Source organism: Myxocyprinus asiaticus, chromosome 43, assembly GCF_019703515.2.
Source record: "Myxocyprinus asiaticus isolate MX2 ecotype Aquarium Trade chromosome 43, UBuf_Myxa_2, whole genome shotgun sequence".
NCBI lineage: Eukaryota > Metazoa > Chordata > Actinopteri > Cypriniformes > Catostomidae > Myxocyprinus > Myxocyprinus asiaticus.
Window position 1 is genome coordinate 37,507,551 of NC_059386.1, and position 19,140 is coordinate 37,526,690.

The following is a 19,140-nucleotide window of genomic DNA, read 5'->3' on the forward strand; positions in this document are numbered from 1 at the left end:
TTCATAAATAGGTATGAACAAATAGATGTTGTATATATTGTATAGAGAATATTATCTTTCAGGGGTGTTTCCGCTGGTTGAATGGCACTATTTCCTGTAAAGCTGCTTTGGAACAATAATAACGGCAAAAAACGCTATACAAATATTAATATATAAAATAAAAAAATCAATAATATTTATTTAATATTCTGATATTGGGTAGAAAACAATCTACTTTTTTTAAAGACATTTTATTAATCTGTTTTGGCTTCAGTACAGTAAAAAAATAAAAGCTAACTATTCAATGTCAGAAACAACTACTACTAATAGTTATAATTCCTTGGCATTAAAAAGTTTGAAAACCCCTGCCATCATTTAAATCATTCTCTCTTCAGTGACCTTAAAGACAAAAAAAACAGCAAAGTTATTAATAAAAATAATAACGGTTACTTTTTATGAGCAATAATTAACACGTCGTCAATTAAAAAAAACATTTAATATATATATATATATATATATATATATATTATTATTATATATTATTATTATTATTATTATTATTATTTTTTATTTATTTTTTTTGGGGGGGGTATCCAAAAAGTTTTTTGTTTTTTTTTTTTCGTTTTTTTATTTAAGACAAAGTTTAAACAAACATGTACATAATAGCACAAGCATAGCATTGAAACAGAGTCAGAAAAATTACATCACTTAAGGGGGATTTGTGAACATATCATCATAGTACACTTTATTATTTAACAGCTTTAAAGATTAAAAATAATTTTCTAATTCTACAATAACAATCCAGACAGTTGGGGTTAAGTGTGCACAAATTTAGCTAACAAAATAAAAAGGTTAACCATAAAATAAAGACCCTTATATTTATATCGTATCGTCAACCTTCTGTTTCATGCCTAAGTGACGTCACAGTCCAGCTGTCAGTGCGAGCCAATCCGCGTCGAGGTGTCGTCACATGACGCAAACAGGAAGCGCTGGCTGGATACATCGATTATTGATCTCTATGAGAAGACGAAATTACTGCTGTTTCATCGCTGTTACCATGGCAGTAATTATCTTTATCATGTTCTTGTTTGGAATCATCAGCTCGCACGTGAGTTCAGATGGAATGAGTGTGTTCAAATGTTATATAATATATAATAACTGTAGTGTGCTGTATACGACATTACCTTCAGAGGTGATATAATGTATCATATGCTGTTTACTGAATGCCATGGTGGTCTTAAACATAAATACAATGTCATGTTATTGTCATAGTGTCAGTGTTATTACTATGATATTTTGGGGGGTAATTTACAGATATTAGTTCCTGCTCCAGTAAACGTGCTGCTGGTCGAACTGGTTTGCTAACTGGTTTTCTCTTGTTTGTTTCCAGACGAGTGTGGCATCCAGATCTAAAAGTGACTTTAAGATTTCAGGGAAGGTGCTGTATAAACTGGACCTCTCGTGGCCCAAACACCCCGAGTATTTCACCGGTCAGGTGTTTGGAGTGGCTGTCAATCATCTTGCTGGTTTAGTGTATGTGTCACAGGTGAGCCAATCTGACAGTCTGCTCTGGGTCACATGATCATGCAGTGTTCAGTCACTGATATTCATGTGTATGTTTGCTCCATGTAGAGAGGTGATAATGTTCCTAAAGTGTTAGTGTTCAGTACGGACGGAGAGTTCCTGCAAGCGTGGAATACCAGCACACTGGAGATGCCTCATGGGATTTTCCTGGCCAACGCTTCATCCGACCCCTCAGTGTGGATCACAGACGTCGGGAATGGTTGGTTTGTCAGGAGCTTTTGTCAATGCAACTGAAGAAGTTCATACTGGATCCTGAATCTAACATAATGCACTGAATAATGGTTGACAGAAAACACTGTGTGAGTAAAACAGTTCTGTGTTTGTGTGTTCAGGTCCGTACGGTCACACTATAAAGCAGTATTCCCCGTCGGGAAAGCTGCTGCAGGTTTTAGGATCTCCAGGGAAAGCGGGATCATCTCTCAGTCCACTTCAGTTCGACCAGCCAGCAGAAATATTCATCCACACTTCTGGAGAAATCTATATAGTGGATGGAGACGGCGGCTTGAACAACCGCCTCATTAAACTGTCTAAAGGTGTCGCTCTGATGTCATACAGCTGGCTTTATTTGTTCACTGTAGTTGTGCATTGATTGATTATTTCACGTCGTGTTTCTCTGTCAGATCTGCAGGTGTTGTGGATGCACGGAGAGAAAGGACAGGGACTCGCTCAGTTCTACATCCCTCACAGTGTGGCCGTCGACAACTACCAGAGAGTATGTCAATTTGGGGTGTCAAAAAATATCGTATCATACAATACAACACTCACTATACAATACCATATATATCGTACGATACATAAACAAACACATTATAGTGTAACTAAAACAAAGCAGCGCAATATTGAGAGCTGCGGAACAGTCTCCGGAGAGGCGGCGCTGAGCGCTCACAGGACAACAGAGCAACACACTTACAGTACAGAGGCGAGAACATCATTGGCAAATGCCATATGTAACGGTACAGCTTGTCGAATTTGCTAAGCAACGGTGTCATGTCCTGGTGCTACAGTACATCAAACATGTCGTTTTATTTACACAGACATCACCGCACAAATCTGTGTATTTGTGAGGCAGAAACATCAGCAGTAAGTTTAACAGCCGACACTGAGCGTGACACGCACAGCAGGACGCTCATAATTTATGAGTCATAACTATCAAAAAACAGCTTATTAAAAAAACCAACGATATAAGAAACTCGCGATTACATGAGACTTTTAATTATTAGAGGTAGACCGATATATCAGTTTTACCGATTAATCGGTGCCGATAGTTGCTTTTTGGAACTATCAGTTATCGGCAAAAATTTATGTCGATAGTTTTTTCATCATTTCGGCACTTCAAAATAAGAGTCCCCGGTGTGTTTCGGGCTTGTTTATACTTAAAAGTCCCGTGTTATACATCAAATTGGGATTTTGGTTGAACAAAAGATTGCATCTGGGATTTTATTCATTTTGGACTTTTTGTCTTTTCCTGAAAAAATTAAACAGAATAATATTTTTAATTTACATTTTATAAATCAATTAGAAAAACTTTCGGCCGATTTATCGGTTATCGGCCTTTCCCACCACCTTAGTTATCGGTATCAGCAAAATCCACTATCGGTCCTATGTCTAATAATTGACTTCGAAATGTAAACAGCTTTGAGAACAGCACTTGCGCACATTTTATAAGCCGGTAATAATTGCCGGTAAAGTTTACAAGCAAAGTGAAACAGGAGGAAGAGGGTAAAAAAATACGTGTGCCGATCGGTTTTTGCTCAAGCCGCTAAATAATATTGGATTATGTACATATATTGTACACACTAATAAAACTAGAAAACAATCTATTTTATATAACTGAATCAAAATATAGTGATAAACAGCAGCGATGTACTAAAATATTTAGTTTAAAAAAGAAAAGCAAAGTCGCTTTGGCTGCGCGGGGATCAAGTGAATCAGTGAATTGTTCATTTGCCTAAACTGTCCGAAAGATCCGACTCACTGAAATGAATCGGAATTCCTAACGCTAACTAAAAGGGAATCGTTTATCTTAACCTTTACATGTACATGAACCGACCAAAAGAACCGACTCACTGAAATGAATCGGAATTCCTAACGCTTACTAAAAGGGAATCGATTATTTTAACTTGTACATGTACATGAACCGTCCAAAAGAACCGACTCACTGAAATGAATCGGAATTCCTAACGCTAACTAAAAGGGAATCGTTTATCTTAACCTTTACATGTACATGAACCGACCAAAAGAACCGACTCACTGAAATGAATCGGAATTCCTAACGCTTACTAAAAGGGAATCGATTATTTTAACTTGTACATGTACATGAACCGTCCAAAAGAACCGACTCACTGAAATGAATCGGAATTCCTAACGCTAACTAAAAGGGAATCGATTATTTAACCTGTACATGTACATGAACCGACCAAAAGAACCGACTCACTGAAATGAATCGGAATTCCTAACGCTAACTAAAAGGGAATCGATTATTTAACCTGTACATGTACATGAACCGACCAAAAGAACCGACTCACTGAAATGAATTGGAATTCCTAACGCTAACTAAAAGAGAATCGTTTATCTTAACCTTTACATGTACATGAACCGACCAAAAGAACCGACTCACTGAAATGAATCGGAATTCCTAATGCTAACTAAAAGAGAATCGTTTATCTTAACCTTTACATGTACATGAACCGACCAAAAGAACCGACTCACTGAAATGAATTGGAATTCCTAACGCTAACTAAAAGAGAATTGTTTATCTTAACCTTTACATGTACATGAACCGACCAAAAGAACCGACTCACTGAAATGAATCGGAATTCCTAATGCTAACTAAAAGGGAATCGATTATTTAACCTTTACATGTACATGAACCGACCAAAAGAACCGACTCACTGAAATGAATCGGAATTCCTAACGCTAACTAAAAGGGAATCGATTATTTAACCTTTACATGTACATGAACCGACCAAAAGAACCGACTCACTGAAATGAATCGGAATTCCTAACGCTAACTAAAAGGGAATCGATTATTTTAACTTGTACATGTACATGAACCGTCCAAAAGAACCGACTCACTGAAATGAATCGGAATTCCTAATGCTAACTAAAAGGGAATCGATTATTTAACCTGTACATGTACATGAACCGACCAAAAGAACCGACTCACTGAAATGAATCGGAATTCCTAACGCTAACTAAAAGAGAATCGTTTATCTTAACCTTTACATGTACATGAACCGACCAAAAGAACCGACTCACTGAAATGAATCGGAATTCCTAACGCTAACTAAAAGGGAATCGATTATTTTAACTTGTACATGTACATGAACCGTCCAAAAGAACCGACTCACTGAAATGAATCGGAATTCCTAATGCTAACTAAAAGGGAATCGATTATTTAACCTGTACATGTACATGAACCGACCAAAAGAACCGACTCACTGAAATGAATCGGAATTTCTAACGCTAACTAAAAGGGAATCGATTATTTTAACTTGTACATGTACATGAACCGTCCAAAAGAACCGACTCACTGAAATGAATCGGAATTCCTAACGCTAACTAAAAGAGAATCGTTTATTTTAACCTGCACATTATTAACTTGCATCTGTTGTATGTCAACATAAAATGCAATCGACACTTTTTCTTTCTTGTCTACAAGTTTTTGGTCTTATTGTGAGCAGTTCATCAGTTCATGTTATTCCAGGGAAATTTTTTGTTTTGTTTTTGTAATCCCTTATCATAATGTTATAACTTGCCCCACTTCTGTAACATCGTCTTTCATGATCCAATCGATGTCTGATGGGAAAAAATGTTTTCTTATTGAATTTCCTGTTTTACTCACATATGGAAGTAAAATGAGTTGGGAATGTCATTCCATGTTGATTTTGTTGCAGTACTGACTCAACTGACACTATATTCCTGCTCATATTCACGTTCTTTATGGTTATTATTCAGGTGTGGGTAGCAGACAGAGGGAATAAGCGCATTCAGGTGTTTAATTCAGTGACAGGTGATTGGCTCGGATCCTGGGGAAGCTGTTTTAAAGAAGACGCTCCGTATTCTGTCAGGTATGAGATCATAAGATCCTGTATCTCAACTATCAGTGCTAAAGTCATTTATTGTCACTTCATCATGAACAGTAATATACACATAAAGAAGAATATATATTAATATTGTTTTATTACACTATAGATTCACACCTGACCAGAAGTACATGGTGGTGGCGCAGTTAAACACCAATCAGATCACACTGCTGGAAGCGCCACCTGTTGGCATCATCGGTCAGTGTCATGTGATCGGCATGATACAGTTGGCAGAAGACATCAAGCCTCACCTGGTGGATCTGGACCAGAGGAGCGGAGATCTGTATGTGGCTGAAATTGGTGCCAGTCAGGCCCAGAAGTTTGTACCTGTAACACCTGTGAGTGTTTAAAAATCACCTTAAGAACTAGACCGCACTGAGTCTAATCATTTAAAGAAGTACAGTAAGAAGAGATTAAAAAAAAACCTGTTAAACTTGAGATGTTTGTAACGGGTTTAGCTTGAGAATAACTGTGTGCCGCACTTACCAGTCAAAACACTTTATTCTACAATCAGAGTGTAATCAAAGTTTAATTTGAGATGCTTGATTCTCACTCTGCATAAAAGAATCATAGAAGGTCTTTGTTTTTCACTGCGTGTGTATGTGTTCTCTAGAAAGTTGATTTTATACATATTGTCGCATTGTTGATTTTTACATGGTTTGCATTTTGCTGATGGTGATGTAAACATGATGTTTGAATGAAACTGTGATTGTTTATACAGTAGTTATTGTTGTTTATCCTGTTGTTGTGCAATGGTACATGTATTCAGACTTCATGAGGTATCTATATGATCAATTAAACTGTGTCTGTCTGTCTGTCTCGATAGCGTTATTCTATTTTTACCCCGAAGACTTTTCCCATCAGGCCCACTTGTTGATGAAGTTGAATAGGCCTGATATAAAGACATTTTAAAGACTGAGGTTTCTTGTATATCTTGAATGCGTTGAGAAGTTTACAGTGTTTGTTTGTGGTGTTGATTGATCATATGAATGATGCAGAACTGGTTTAATAATCAGTAAGTTTATTGGCTTATTTTATTGTCTTTGACTGGTGAAATCAAGTCATTATAGATGATATGTGAATATATTCCACATAAAGTCTCATTTGTGTTTATATAGCACTTTTGAATTGCAGCAGAGTAAAACGATCTGAATGTGTATTTAAATAAAGACATTTGTTCCATTTATGGGGGTGTGTGTTTTATCATGTTGGGAAGTGCTTGCTTTAGCAAAACTTTACTGTTATTGTTATTATTATTACGACCACCTAGCACACTTCACATTGGTGCATTTGGCAGACGCTTTTATCCAAAGCAACTTACAGTTCATTCAGAGTATACAAATTATTATCAGTTTGTGTTCACTGGGAATAGAACCCATGATCTTGTTGTTGCCAGCACCAAGCTCTATCAGTTGAGTTACAGGAACCCTAGCAACCACCTAACAACACCTTAGCGACCACCCAGTACACCCTAGCAACCGCATAGCAAAATGCCCCAGCCATATCTCTGCACCAGAACATCATAGAGACATGGGGTGGGCTCTTTCAACTTGGGGCAGTTGGTGGGACATTGTGGTGACGAGTTGTTGCCACAACAAGCACCACTCACATTTTCTTCAGCAAATGAACCTATCTATTTTAAATGGTCTGTTCTGGCTTTCACTTTCAGTTTTAATGTGCATATACAGGTATGTCTACTTTAGATAACAGAAGTTGGAAATAAAGGCAAAGAAAAGAGCATATACTGTACGTATATATATATATATATATATATATATATATATATATATAGGCTAGTGTTCCTCATTTGTGAGTCGCTTTGGATAAAAGTGTGTAAATAAAAACAGCGATATCAGCCCATTGTAGAGAGCGTAACGGTCAGCTTGAATCACGTGAGTGTTCTCTGGTCAGTCATATAACGGCTGACATCAATGGTCCGCATTCAGAGTTTTTTTACAGTTTTTGTTGCACTTTTTCTTGTGGTAGATTTTGAGATATATCCACTGATATCCACAGTTTTCCTGAGCAACCACTGGGCGGCACCATGATGATTCTAATTGCCTGTTTTCTATTTCTGTTCTCGAGACGCCATGTAAAAACTGCCAAAACGAGCGATTCACAATGAGCAAGAAATTCAGTGTAAAAATGAATTTCAGGTTCAACTTGTGCAGTTGTTGGCTATCATAACTAACTAAATAATTAATTATATCAACGTGGGGGGCCTGTGTATCTCAGTGAGTATTGACACTGACTATCACACCTGGAGTCACAAGTTCGAATCCAGGGTGTGCTGAGTGACTCCAGCCAGGTCTCCTAGGCAACCAGATTGGCCCGGTTGCTAGGGAGGGTAGAGTCACATGGGGTAACCTCCTCGTGGTCGCTATAATGTGGTTCTCGCTCTCGGTGGGGCGCGTGGGGAGTTGTGCGTGGATGCCGCGGAGAATAGTGTGAAGCCTCCACACGCTCCACGTCTCCGTGGTAATACGCTTAACAAGCCACGTGATAAGATGCACAGATTGACAGTTTCAGACGCGGAGGCAACTGAGATTCGTCCTCCGCCACCCAGATTGAGGCGAGTCACTACGCCACCACGAGGACTTAGAGCGCATTGGGAATTGGGCACTCCAAACTGGGGAGAAAAAAATAAATAAAAATTATATCAATGTAACTAACCTCGTACCATCACTTCATGTCATCTACACACTCAGATGAAGCACTGTCTATAAAAAAAAATGGTCATCTCGACTCTGTGATGTATCGGCAATTTTTACAAATGTAATACCTTAAACATTACATTACCCACTAAGAATATACGCCGATGCGAGTGAAAACACTGGAGACCGGAAATTGAAAACAGTTGAATCGTGGAACACTTCCGCGTTCAGGAAAAAAGTGCATATATGGAACTGGATTGCTCATGATGTCACATCAGTGAAGCCACTGCGCCACCATATTACTATTCCCAAACATTCCAATGTTCCAACAGAGTTAATAGGAAATCATCTAATTTCAGCCAATAAACATTAATCATCCATTAACGATTTTATATCTGAAATCTGCATGTACATCCCTACAACGCAAACGTCCTACACATGTAATTATTTATTTAAAGTCGGGGATTCTTCCTGTTTCTTGAAAGTCCGAGCGAGTTATGAGTATCTATATCAACAGCATCCATCACTAACAAACTTCATCAGCGAACAGATCAGCTGAATGTAAACAAGTTCACTGAAACTGAGGTAAGATACAAACAGACATTTATTGTGATCATCCAAGTGTTTGTTCAGAGTTACTTGTTTTATGTTTTTATTAAAAAGTGCCTTTTCTCGCGGTCACTTGAATAAGAGCGCTCTCTCGATCACACGCACAGAGAGGGAGACACACAAAGCAAAGCTGGATAAAATTAAACTGATACGCAAGATTTAAATAGCAAACGAACACGTATTTATGACATGTATCCATGTGTGACAACAGCGAGTGCTTCAGTATGAAAACAGGAAAATCCCGGGCATTTAAGACGAAGTAGAAACTTTTTTAAAGTCCCTTTCGGGGGTAAGGACGCATTGTCACCCTAAACAAGCAGATATTGCAACTTTTCCTACTTTAATTACAACTTGTGGACAGTTTTTGCTGCTTCCTTTGGTGATTATTGTGCTGAACACCGGGACAGGTGAATCTCTGTCATCGTGATCCACGTATATCTTCTCTCTCGTAACAAATATTATCCATAATGAGCAAATCAAACATTAAACATGATTGACACTAGAGGGCGGGTGTTGTATCTGCAGGTAGCAGACGGTGAAACGGGTGTGTTTTCACCTGTCAGTCATTGATGCTCTATGGCAGTTTGGGCATACCAAGATGGCTGCTCAAAACACTTCCAATGGCTTCACCTTCGGCTGGCAGTTTCCTGTTGCGTCAGTGATCCAGTTTTATATATATATATATATATATACAGATCTGGAAAAAATGAAGAGTCCACTGCAAAATGATCAGTTTCTCTGGATTTACTATTTATAGGTATGTGTTTGAGTAAAATTTAAATTTTTGTTTTATTTCTATAAAAGTACTGACATAATTTCTCCCAAATTCCAAATAAATTTTGGAGTCTTTCACATTGCTGTTGGGTGACTTTATGTCACTCCTGGTGCAAAAATTCAAGCATCTCGGCTTTGTTTGATGGCTTGTGGCCATCCATCTTCCTCTTGATCACATTCCAGAGGTTTTCAATGGGGTTCAGGTCTGGAGATTGGGTTGGCCATGACAGGGTCTTGATCCGGTGATCCTCCATCCACACCTTGATTGACCTGACTGTGTGGCATGGAGCATTGTCCTGCTGGAAAAACCAATCCTCAGATTTGGGGAACATTGTCAGAGCAGAAGGAAGCAAGTTTACTTCCAGGATAACCTTGTATGTGACTTGATTCAATCTGCCCGATTCCAGCCTTGCTGAAGCACCCCCAGATCATCACCGATCCACCACCAAATTTCACAGTGGGTGCGAGACATGGTGGCTTGAAGGCCTCTCCACGTCTCCGTCTAACCACTACATGACCAGGTGGAGGATCGGTGATGATAAGGCATCTTTTCTTTACTCATTGACAATTCACATTGAACAAATCTGCTGACAATTCAAGTACAATTATCCACGTGCACGCACACATCCCCAGCTAACATGATCCCCAATTGATCCATTACAGCGGCACGAGTCTTAATCTATTTAAAAATATATATTTTATTTTATAGCAGCATTACTGGGCATACACAGCAGTCAAAATAGTCATTACAATAATAGAATTACATATATAATATATTAATCATTACAATTTATTTAAGTCTAATTTAATTGTTGAATCCTAAAAGTCAAAGGGGGAAAAAAAAAAAAATATATATATATATATATATATATATATATATATATATATATATATATATAAATGTATTTATGTTTTATTAGGTCAAATACAATATTGTACAAAATGTATCATAATTTAATACTAAACACTTATTTAAATTAATCGATACAGTTTTTGCTCATTTGTTTTTGTTAATGCCATAAAGGAGTTGCTTCATTCTCTACTCCGACATCTCTTATAAAACAGCATTTTTATCGTAGTAAACTCCACACATAGTTAATCTCAAAAGGATTGTTTAGTGTAAAACATGTTGAAGATTAGTGGACAGGTGGTCAAATCAATAAGTGGTGGGCTGTTTCCTCACAAAAGTAGTTTATTCAGCACGCGGAAGCATCTCCTCCATAGACATCCATTCAGAAAGAACCGGCCTCTTGTCTCCTCGCCAGCGCAGCGGCGCAGCGTTGCGTTATGCGGAGACACACTTCAGCAGAGACGGGCCTCTTCTATTAAAATGAATGGGAGAAATTGGAACGCTCAACTACAGAGCTCTGAGCGCCCAACTGTCAACGGATGTAGAAAGGAAGTCCCGCCTTACAGGAAAAACAGCCAATCACCTTTTAGATACAGACATCAGTTGTCAATCAACTCGCTAAGCGCATGCGCATTAGCTATACAAGCCGTTAAAATTGCGGGTTTTAGCGTAAAATGAGGTTAAGAAGCACCATTTATGATTCCATTATTGTCAGATTTTATTGCTGACTGTAAATATGTTTTTTGATCGTAATCTTGACCGACCGTTTTTTAGATTTTGGTCTTTCCCCATTCAAGTAGATAGGAGCTGCACTATCATGACTGGAAATAGCCAACCGAGAGCGCGCCAAAGATGACCAACAGTGGACTGACTCGCTAGAAAACGACTTTGGTTATGCGTTTTGATGCTAACCTTGTAGGCTCAATTTTAGAATGGCTCTGATAAATACATCTGTGTAAAACTATAATGCGCGTGAACGCCTGTGCAGGGCGCGTGAACGCGCTTCTCTCTCCAGCGCACAAAAGAATGTCAACAACGAGAGCGCGCATCCTCAATGTGCTGCCCAATACACTGCCTGAGCGGTCTAGAGGTGTTTTATTCATTTATATGATAATACATATCAATTTTATCCTCGATAAAATGTATAAAGCACTAAAAATATTTCTAGACTCAGCCAGATGCTTTCTTGTACTGTAACTAAAGATATTTGTACTTTCATTTGGGGATTTTGTTTGGACAGCTGTGCGCGCGCCCGTCAGATAAACATGGCGGATGTTAAAGATTGTGCACAAATGAAGGTAAGAACAGAATTAAACTCTCAGCTGTGATTTTAAATGAAACACTGTTCATTATACTGATCATCTGCTGCAGTTTAACACGCATACACAGCTCAGCAGTGAATCGAGTGGTTTAATACTGTATTTAGATGTGTTCGCTATGAAAAACGAGACAGACACTTCACGATAATTTGATAAAAAAAAAAAAAAAGAAGGAACAAAAAAGCATGATTAGTATATTGACAAGCATCTAAAAAGGGCGTTTATTATTCTGCTGCCAGACTAAATATTTCACATGGATTTACATGAATAAAACTGACAGCGCTGAACATCATGACACTGTTGTGATGCGATTATAAATCTTTAAACACATCTTATTGCATCTTTAGACTGTGTAACAGTAGTTTTTATCTGAGGCCCACTTATTGAGTCAAGGTTTTTTTTTTTTTTTTTCTTCATCAAAACCAATCATGATTAAATGTTTAATGATAATTTTCCACCCTTACAATTAAACAGGCTGTTTTTGCTACTGTACCTTTAAGGCGTTCACTTAAATGACCTTTGTTAACCTCTTCTCATGTGAAAACACACACTAATGGACTGCAGGGTTACTGTCAAGTCCAATGTAATTTTTAATAACCACATCGTTCAATATCAATCTCTATAGCACCTGAATTACACTGTGACAAACCTTTCAAAATGTCTCACTCATATTGTTTGTTTTGTACCAATTGGAATAATAGTAGTGTTGTTTAGAAACAGTATTTATTTTACTTCTTTCTTATTACTTGACTGGATGAAACTACAGTTCAACTTTCTTTAAATCATAAGTTGTATAAAAGAGTGGTCGTAATATTGATGTGCTCAGGGTTGTGTATTATCAGCATGTAGATCTCTGAGCCATTTGTGCAGTTTAGTTTAAAGGGACAGTTCACCCAAAAATGCAAATTGTCTCATCATTTATTCACCCTCATGTCATCCCAGATGTATATGACTTTCTTTCTTCTGCAGAACACAAATGAAGAAAAATGGTAAAATATTTTAGCTCAGTAGGTTCTTATAATGCAAGTGGATGGTGACCAGAAATTTGAAGCTCCAAAAAGCACATAAAGGCAGCATAAAAGTAATCCATATGACTCCAGTTGTTTAATCCATGTCTTCAGAAGTGATATGATAGGTGTGGGTGAGAAACATCAATATTTAAGCCCCTTTACTATAAATTCTCGCTCCTGCCCAGTAGGTGGCGATATGCATGAAGAATGTAAGTCAACAAAAACAAGAAGAAGAATGTGAAAGTGAAAGTGGAGATTCATAGTAAAAAAGGACTTAAATATTGGTCTCTCACCCACACCTATCATATCACTTCAGAAGACATGGATTAAATCACTGGAGTCTTATGGATTACTTTTATGCTGCCTTTATGTGCTTTTTGGAGCTTCAAAGTTCTGGTCACCATTCACTAGCATTGTATGGACCTACAGAGCTGAAATATTCTCCTAAAAATCTTCATTTGTGTTCTGCAGAAGAAAGAAAGTCATACACATCTGGGATGACATGAGGGTGAGTAAATGATGACAGAATTTGCATTTTTGGGTGAACTGTCCTTTTCAACTAAATGTTGTTGTTTTTTTACTGGAAGGAAGCTTTCAGTTCCGAAACGTTATGAAACATCTTTAATTCAAAATCCAAGCCTTTAGACTGACTGATATGTACATCACTTTGATCATGTGTTTCACCTGAAGGATATGAAGATCTTCAGCTCTTAAAGAGACAGAGAGAGTTTCCATCAGACAGAGGTGAGTGAAATATCTCCTGTAGGGTACAATGGGGTAAAGGCACTTTATTTTTTTTATTTTCCTGATCCATGAGATCTTTGTGTGTAATGTCTAAAGTTTGATTTTGAGTCAATTTGATATAATTTCTTTATATTTTTTAAAATGTTGCCAATTTATGTATCTAATGAAAATCCCTGAAATTATCACATTTATTTTGAGACAAAATACTTATTTATAATTTTCAGTTTTGTTCAAGGTGATTAAACCAGCAGTTTTTTTTTAATAACTGTTCAATGAATGAAAGGATGGTATTTGGGGTAAAAAGCCCCCCGTTATCAATCACAATAGAGATTAATTTCTGTATAGAATACTTGAGATGTTTTGAAATACCAAATGTGATTGAAATTAACAGGAAATGATGCACACTTTTCTGAAGTGTTTATTTTGAGTAATTATTATCTTAATTTGTTACTCAAAAAAGCATCTTGCTGTCTCAAAGTGATTTGTATTAGTTGACAAATATTGCACTATAACTATTGCCCCTATATTTACACAATATCACTATAAACCCCCTAAGGGCCTTTTACCCCAAGTGTGGGGGCACTTTTACCCCAAGTGTGGGGGCAATTTTACCCCAAGTGTGGGGGCTTTTTACCTCAAATGTGGGGAACTTTTACCACAAATGTGGGGGCCTTTTACCCCAAACGTGGGGTACTTTTACTTAAAGTGTGGGGAACTTTTACCCCAAACATGGGGAACTTTTACCTTAAGTGTGGGGAACTTTTACCCTAAACATGGGGTACTTTTACCTCAAGTGTGGGGAACTTTTACCCCAAATGTGGGGTACTTTTACCTCAAGTGTGGGGAACTTTTACCCCAAACGTGGGGTACTTTTAAGCCAGGTGTGGGGGCCTTTTACCCCAAGTGTGGGTAAAAGGCTCCCTCACCACCTTTTTTTTAAAACTGAATTATAATTAAAACAACCTTTTGCTATAATTTATTTTCACACAAATTATCCATATTTAATACAAATAAATAATTTATTTCAATCTTGGTACATTTTGTGAGCAGAAAAAAAGCTAATTTTCCTTAAGGTGTGCCTTTAGCCCTGTTGTGCCCTACTGTCATCTCTATTGTTTATTATGGACTTGTTGAAGAGCTTTTCTTAAATTGAACAGTTTTTGTTCTTTTTTTACGTTTAATTCAGTGCCAGGGTGTGAACTGATTCTGTGAACGTTATGATAGTAATAGTGAGGCATTCAGTCGGATGGTTTGTGTGTGTGTGAAGTTGATGATTCAGCAGGAGAAGCCGTTGTCGGGCATCATGCCGGTGGTGTGGCCCACGCTGCTCGACCTAAGCCGAGATGAATGCAAGCGAATCCTGCGCAAACTGGGTGAGACACCCAATTAATCGCTTTAAACTTTTAATGATCAAGTGTAAGAAATGTAGCAATACTTTGCTCTTCATTTTTCCACTTTGTGCACATTAATGAATGAAGTGCAGTATTTATTGTTTCTTATTTGTTTGTTTGTGAGCAGAACTCGAGGCGTATGCAGGTGTGGTCAGCGCACTCCGTGCTCAAGGAGATCTCACTAAAGACAAGAAAGAGCTGCTCGGAGAACTCGGCAGAGTCCTGAGGTATCAAAACTGATTCAGATTGCAAACATTCAGATGCTCGTGTGCTGTTGAACCACTCTACAGACTGAATTGTGATGTTTGTTGTGTCAGTATCTCCACCGAGCGACATCGAGCGGAGGTGCGCAGAGCTGTGAATGATGAGCGCTTGAACACAATCGCTTATCAGTAAGTCTGATCATTATTAACTACACTGAACTTTCTTAATTAGTCGGGTACATTTTGAGTGTCAGTATACAACTGTGTATTAATATATATATATAATTTGGGTAGCCTGGGTAGCTCAGCGAGTATTGGCGCTGACTATCACACCTGGAGTCGCGAGTTCGAATCCAGGGTGTGCTGAGTGACTCCAGCCAGGTCTCCTAAGCAACCAAATTGGCCCGGTTGCTAGGGAGGGTAGAGTCACATGGGGTAACCTCCTCATGGTCACTATAATGTGGTTCTCGCTCTCGGTGGGGCGTGTGGTGAGTTGTGCGTGGATGCCGAGGAGAATAGCATGAAGCCTCCACATGCGCTACGTCTCCACGGTAACACGCTCAACAAGCCACGTGATAAGATGCGCGGATTGGCGGTCTCAGACGCGGAGGCAACTGAGATTCGTCCTCCGCCACCCGGATTGAGGTGAGTCACTACGCCACCATGAGGACTTAGAGCGCATTGGAGATTGGGCATTCCAAATTGGGGAGAAAAGGAAAAATTAAATATATATATATATATATATATATATATATAATTTGAATCTGTTTTCACGCAGCATATCGGGTCCGAACAGTTCGTCAGAGTGGTCTATCGAGGGCCGTCGTCTTGTTCCTCTGATGCCCAGACTGGTTCCTCAGACAGCGTTCACTGTGACGGCTAATGCAATGGCTAATGCTACAGCGCACCAGAACGCATCGTTGCTCCTGCCCGCTGAAACTGGGAATAAAGAAGGTCAAGAGTCAAACGAGAGCAATAAGACAAACACAAACTATACTGAGAACATGATTGTGTGTGCACACACTGATGGTGACGTTGTGTTTGTGTGTGTTGCAGTGGTGGTGTGTTATTCATACACCAGCACCACTTCCACTCCTCCCAGCGCATCGGCCCCCTGCAGTAGCTCCAGTGCAGCTGCAGCCGTTAAATCACCTCGACCTGCAAGCCCCGCCTCCAACGTTGTGGTGCTGCCCAGCGGAAGTACAGTCTACGTCAAGAGTACGTCACTGACACAAACACACACACACACACTGATTCGAAACCTTCTAAAGTGTTTCACGGTTTCAATTTTGAAACACACATATTGATCAAATAGGCGTCAAATCATAAATGTAAATTTAAAGCAGCATCTCAACTGAAAGGAACTTCATAAGCAGTGTTGGGAAGTTACTCAAATACAGATGACTAGTTATGTCTCTAAAAATTGTAATCAGATTATTGATTACACATAATCACATTACTAATTACTTTTAAGTTACTTTCTTAAACACTTCCACAGAAAAAAATATATTTTTCTGCTCAATGAATTTTACATAATGTCTGTACGTCCTTCTAGTTCATTGTTCATAGTAACGAATTACTTTGTAATCAGATTATAACGCCACATGCCAAACAAATAATGTTTCAAGCGTTATGCGTACAGGAGATTCGACTCACAGTTGATTTTAATAGAGTTTAATGAGTTGGCATGTTGCTAAGGTAACATCATGATACTCTGCACACAGATATTGATGGCAAAATTGGAAAAAATAAAAATAATAAAAATTGTCCATTTTTAATTAGATTGAAATATGCGGGGGTGTCTGATACTTATGGGTCATTGACAAATATTTTCTCAGAAATGTAATATTTGTGTCCAATTTGGTTTCATACATTTTTGAAAAACCTTTAGTATTTTCAACAAAAATATTTAAAACTTTAAAGATGTCATGTGGTGTAACCATCAAGTAAAAAACATTTTTTTTGGAGTAAATGTCAATTTTGAGTTGAAATGTGCCTTTTCAGAAAAATGTCAAAATAAATATCAGATGTTTTTAAAACTTCACACACAGTATTGAGGGTCTAAAGATGTCCACTCTGTTTTATGTTTTTTTTGCCCAACATAAACATAACTATCACGAATAGGCACCAAAACACTTTCCTGGACATCTGGTTTCACTGTACGTCATTGGTGGAACGACCTTCTCAGCTCCATCCGTGAAGCAGACTCACTCTCTGTCTTCAAAAAATGGCTAAAGGCACATCTTTTCCATGAGCACTTGACCATACACTCATAATAAAAAAATATATATGTATATACATACACTGGGGGCCAAAAGTCTGGAATAATGTACAGATTTTGCTGTTTCGGATGGAAATTGGTACTTTTATTCACCAAAGTGGCATTCAGCCGATCACAAAGTATAGTCAGGACATTACTGATGTAAACAGCACCATCACTATTTGAAAAAAGTCATTTCTTTTTTCTTTTTTTTTTTATCCCTTTCTCTCCCCAATTTGGAATGCCCAATTCCCAATGCGCTCTAAGTCCTCGTGGTGGCGTAGTGACTCGCCTCAATCCGGGTGGCGGAGGACGAATCTCAGTTGCCTCCGCGTCTGAGACCGTCAATACGCGCATCTTATCACGTGACTTATTGAGCGCGTTGCCATGGAGACATAGCGCTTGTGGAGGCTTCACGCTATTCTCCGCAGCATCCACGCACAACTCGCCACGCACCCCACCGAGAGCAAGAACCACATTATAGCGACCACGAGGAGGTTACCCCATGTGACTCTACCCTCCCTAGCAACTGGGCCAATTTGGTTGCTAAGGAGACCTGGCTGGAGTCACTCAGCATGCCCTGGAATTTGAACTCGTGACTCCAGGTGTGATAGTCAGCGTCAATACTCGCTGAGATACCCAGGCCCCCTCTCTTGGCCATTTTTGAAAGTGTGCAAAACTTTTGAAAACTTGCATTACCTTGAGTCGCTAAGTTTTATGTGAACATTAGGAAGGACAAGTCAACCCATCGCTAAACTCCAACATAGCTGTTTGCCAGAGTTTTCAGAAAACCGGCGTCTTTACGCAGCCATAAGAGAACTTGCACGCTCAAGGTTGCCAGATTGCCTGATTTAAGGCGCGGTCACACATACCTTTGCACGGTGAAATTCTGCAGGCGAAGATGACGTGGGCGGATGCTGAGCGCGTGTGAAATAACTGCCAAGCAGACTCTTTTTAATGCTGCACTTCATTCTCTGGCAGAGTTAAGTTAAAAAGAAACTCAATGCTGAAATGATATCTTTGTCCATTGTGTATATTCAGTGTAGCTGTGTACGAAGCACCGCCCACTCAGCGGTCACTGCCAAACCAAGCAGCTTCCTACTGGTCAATGCGGTGAAAGTTTTCTGCAAAGTTCACCAAACTTGAACTCGGTAAATCCGCGATGGGGAATTCTTCACTACCGAAAGTCCATCGTATGAAATTCACGATCGCGTGGATTCCCATTGAGATGTCTGTAATTTCGCCGTGCAAATGTATGTGTGACTGCACCTTAAAGCATCTCCTTGGCAGAATATATCCAAACTATTCAAGTGTCAAGATCTGATTGGGGGATTTCACCTATAGAAATCTGGCAACCTCACAGATGTCGAAATCTAATTCTGAACGGCGAATCGGCCTTATTTAAAGTCTGTTATTTATCAACGTACGAAATTAAATATTTTACTTGCATGATTTGTTATAAATGACACAATTTATATAAAGGGGGATGGTGGTTTTACAAGGGGATGCTTTTTGCCAGCTTACAGCTGTTTTCCTCGTCAGTGGCGGTTAAACTGTTGGACTGTCTAGTGTTTGAGATGTTTGACTTCCTCCATAGAACTCGAAGGTAAAAACTGGGTTACGTAAGTTTTGTGGTCTGCGCCGTGATATCGAGTGAAGCCGGATTGAGTAGCGTGAG

General features: G+C 38.7%; 2 protein-coding genes and 1 long non-coding RNA gene across 7 annotated transcripts in view; 2 read left to right on the forward strand and 1 right to left on the reverse strand.

Annotated features, from left to right (window-relative positions):
- Nucleotides 1-922: 922 nt before the first annotated feature.
- LOC127433828 (NHL repeat-containing protein 3-like) lies at nt 923-6,832 on the forward strand. Its single transcript, XM_051686080.1, has 7 exons — nt 923-1,087; nt 1,370-1,525; nt 1,612-1,762; nt 1,896-2,096; nt 2,184-2,275; nt 5,521-5,633; nt 5,758-6,832. The coding sequence occupies exons 1-7, from the start codon at nt 950-952 to the stop codon at nt 5,996-5,998; spliced, it is 1,092 nt and encodes a 363-aa protein (XP_051542040.1). The 5' UTR covers nt 923-949; the 3' UTR covers nt 5,999-6,832.
- Nucleotides 2,286-5,512, reverse strand: LOC127433833 (uncharacterized). Of its 4 annotated transcripts, none has more exons than XR_007895947.1 (3): nt 4,691-5,512; nt 4,326-4,416; nt 2,286-4,233 (listed from the first exon to the last, which is right to left on the reverse strand). It is a non-coding gene; the product is annotated as an uncharacterized LOC127433833 (long non-coding RNA). The 4 variants fall into 4 exon arrangements; XR_007895949.1 differs by having other exon boundaries at nt 2,286-4,141; nt 4,326-4,507; XR_007895945.1 differs by having other exon boundaries at nt 4,326-4,507.
- Nucleotides 6,833-11,782: 4,950 nt separating the features above from the next.
- Nucleotides 11,783-19,140, forward strand: part of LOC127433808 (BRCA2-interacting transcriptional repressor EMSY-like) — a 30,475-nt gene continuing 23,117 nt past the window's right edge. The window contains exons 1-7 of one of the 2 annotated variants that reach the window (XM_051686036.1): nt 11,783-11,833; nt 13,555-13,608; nt 14,876-14,981; nt 15,127-15,226; nt 15,317-15,391; nt 15,981-16,156; nt 16,259-16,420. In XM_051686036.1, the coding sequence (XP_051541996.1) occupies nt 14,879-14,981; nt 15,127-15,226; nt 15,317-15,391; nt 15,981-16,156; nt 16,259-16,420 (616 nt within the window). In that variant the 5' untranslated portion in view covers nt 11,783-11,833; nt 13,555-13,608; nt 14,876-14,878. Of the gene's footprint in view, nt 11,834-13,554; nt 13,609-14,794; nt 14,982-15,126; nt 15,227-15,316; nt 15,392-15,980; nt 16,157-16,258; nt 16,421-19,140 lie in introns of both variants that reach the window. The other variant, XM_051686034.1, reaches the window with a different exon arrangement.

Coding starts and splice junctions, on each gene's coding strand:
- LOC127433828 (XM_051686080.1), top strand. CDS start 950: ATGACGCAAACAGGAAGCGCTGGCTGGATACATCGATTATTGATCTCT. Junction 1,526..1,611: donor GTTTAGTGTATGTGTCACAG/GTGAGCCAATCT, acceptor TGCTCCATGTAG/AGAGGTGATAATGTTCCTAA. Junction 5,634..5,757: donor GACGCTCCGTATTCTGTCAG/GTATGAGATCAT, acceptor ATTACACTATAG/ATTCACACCTGACCAGAAGT.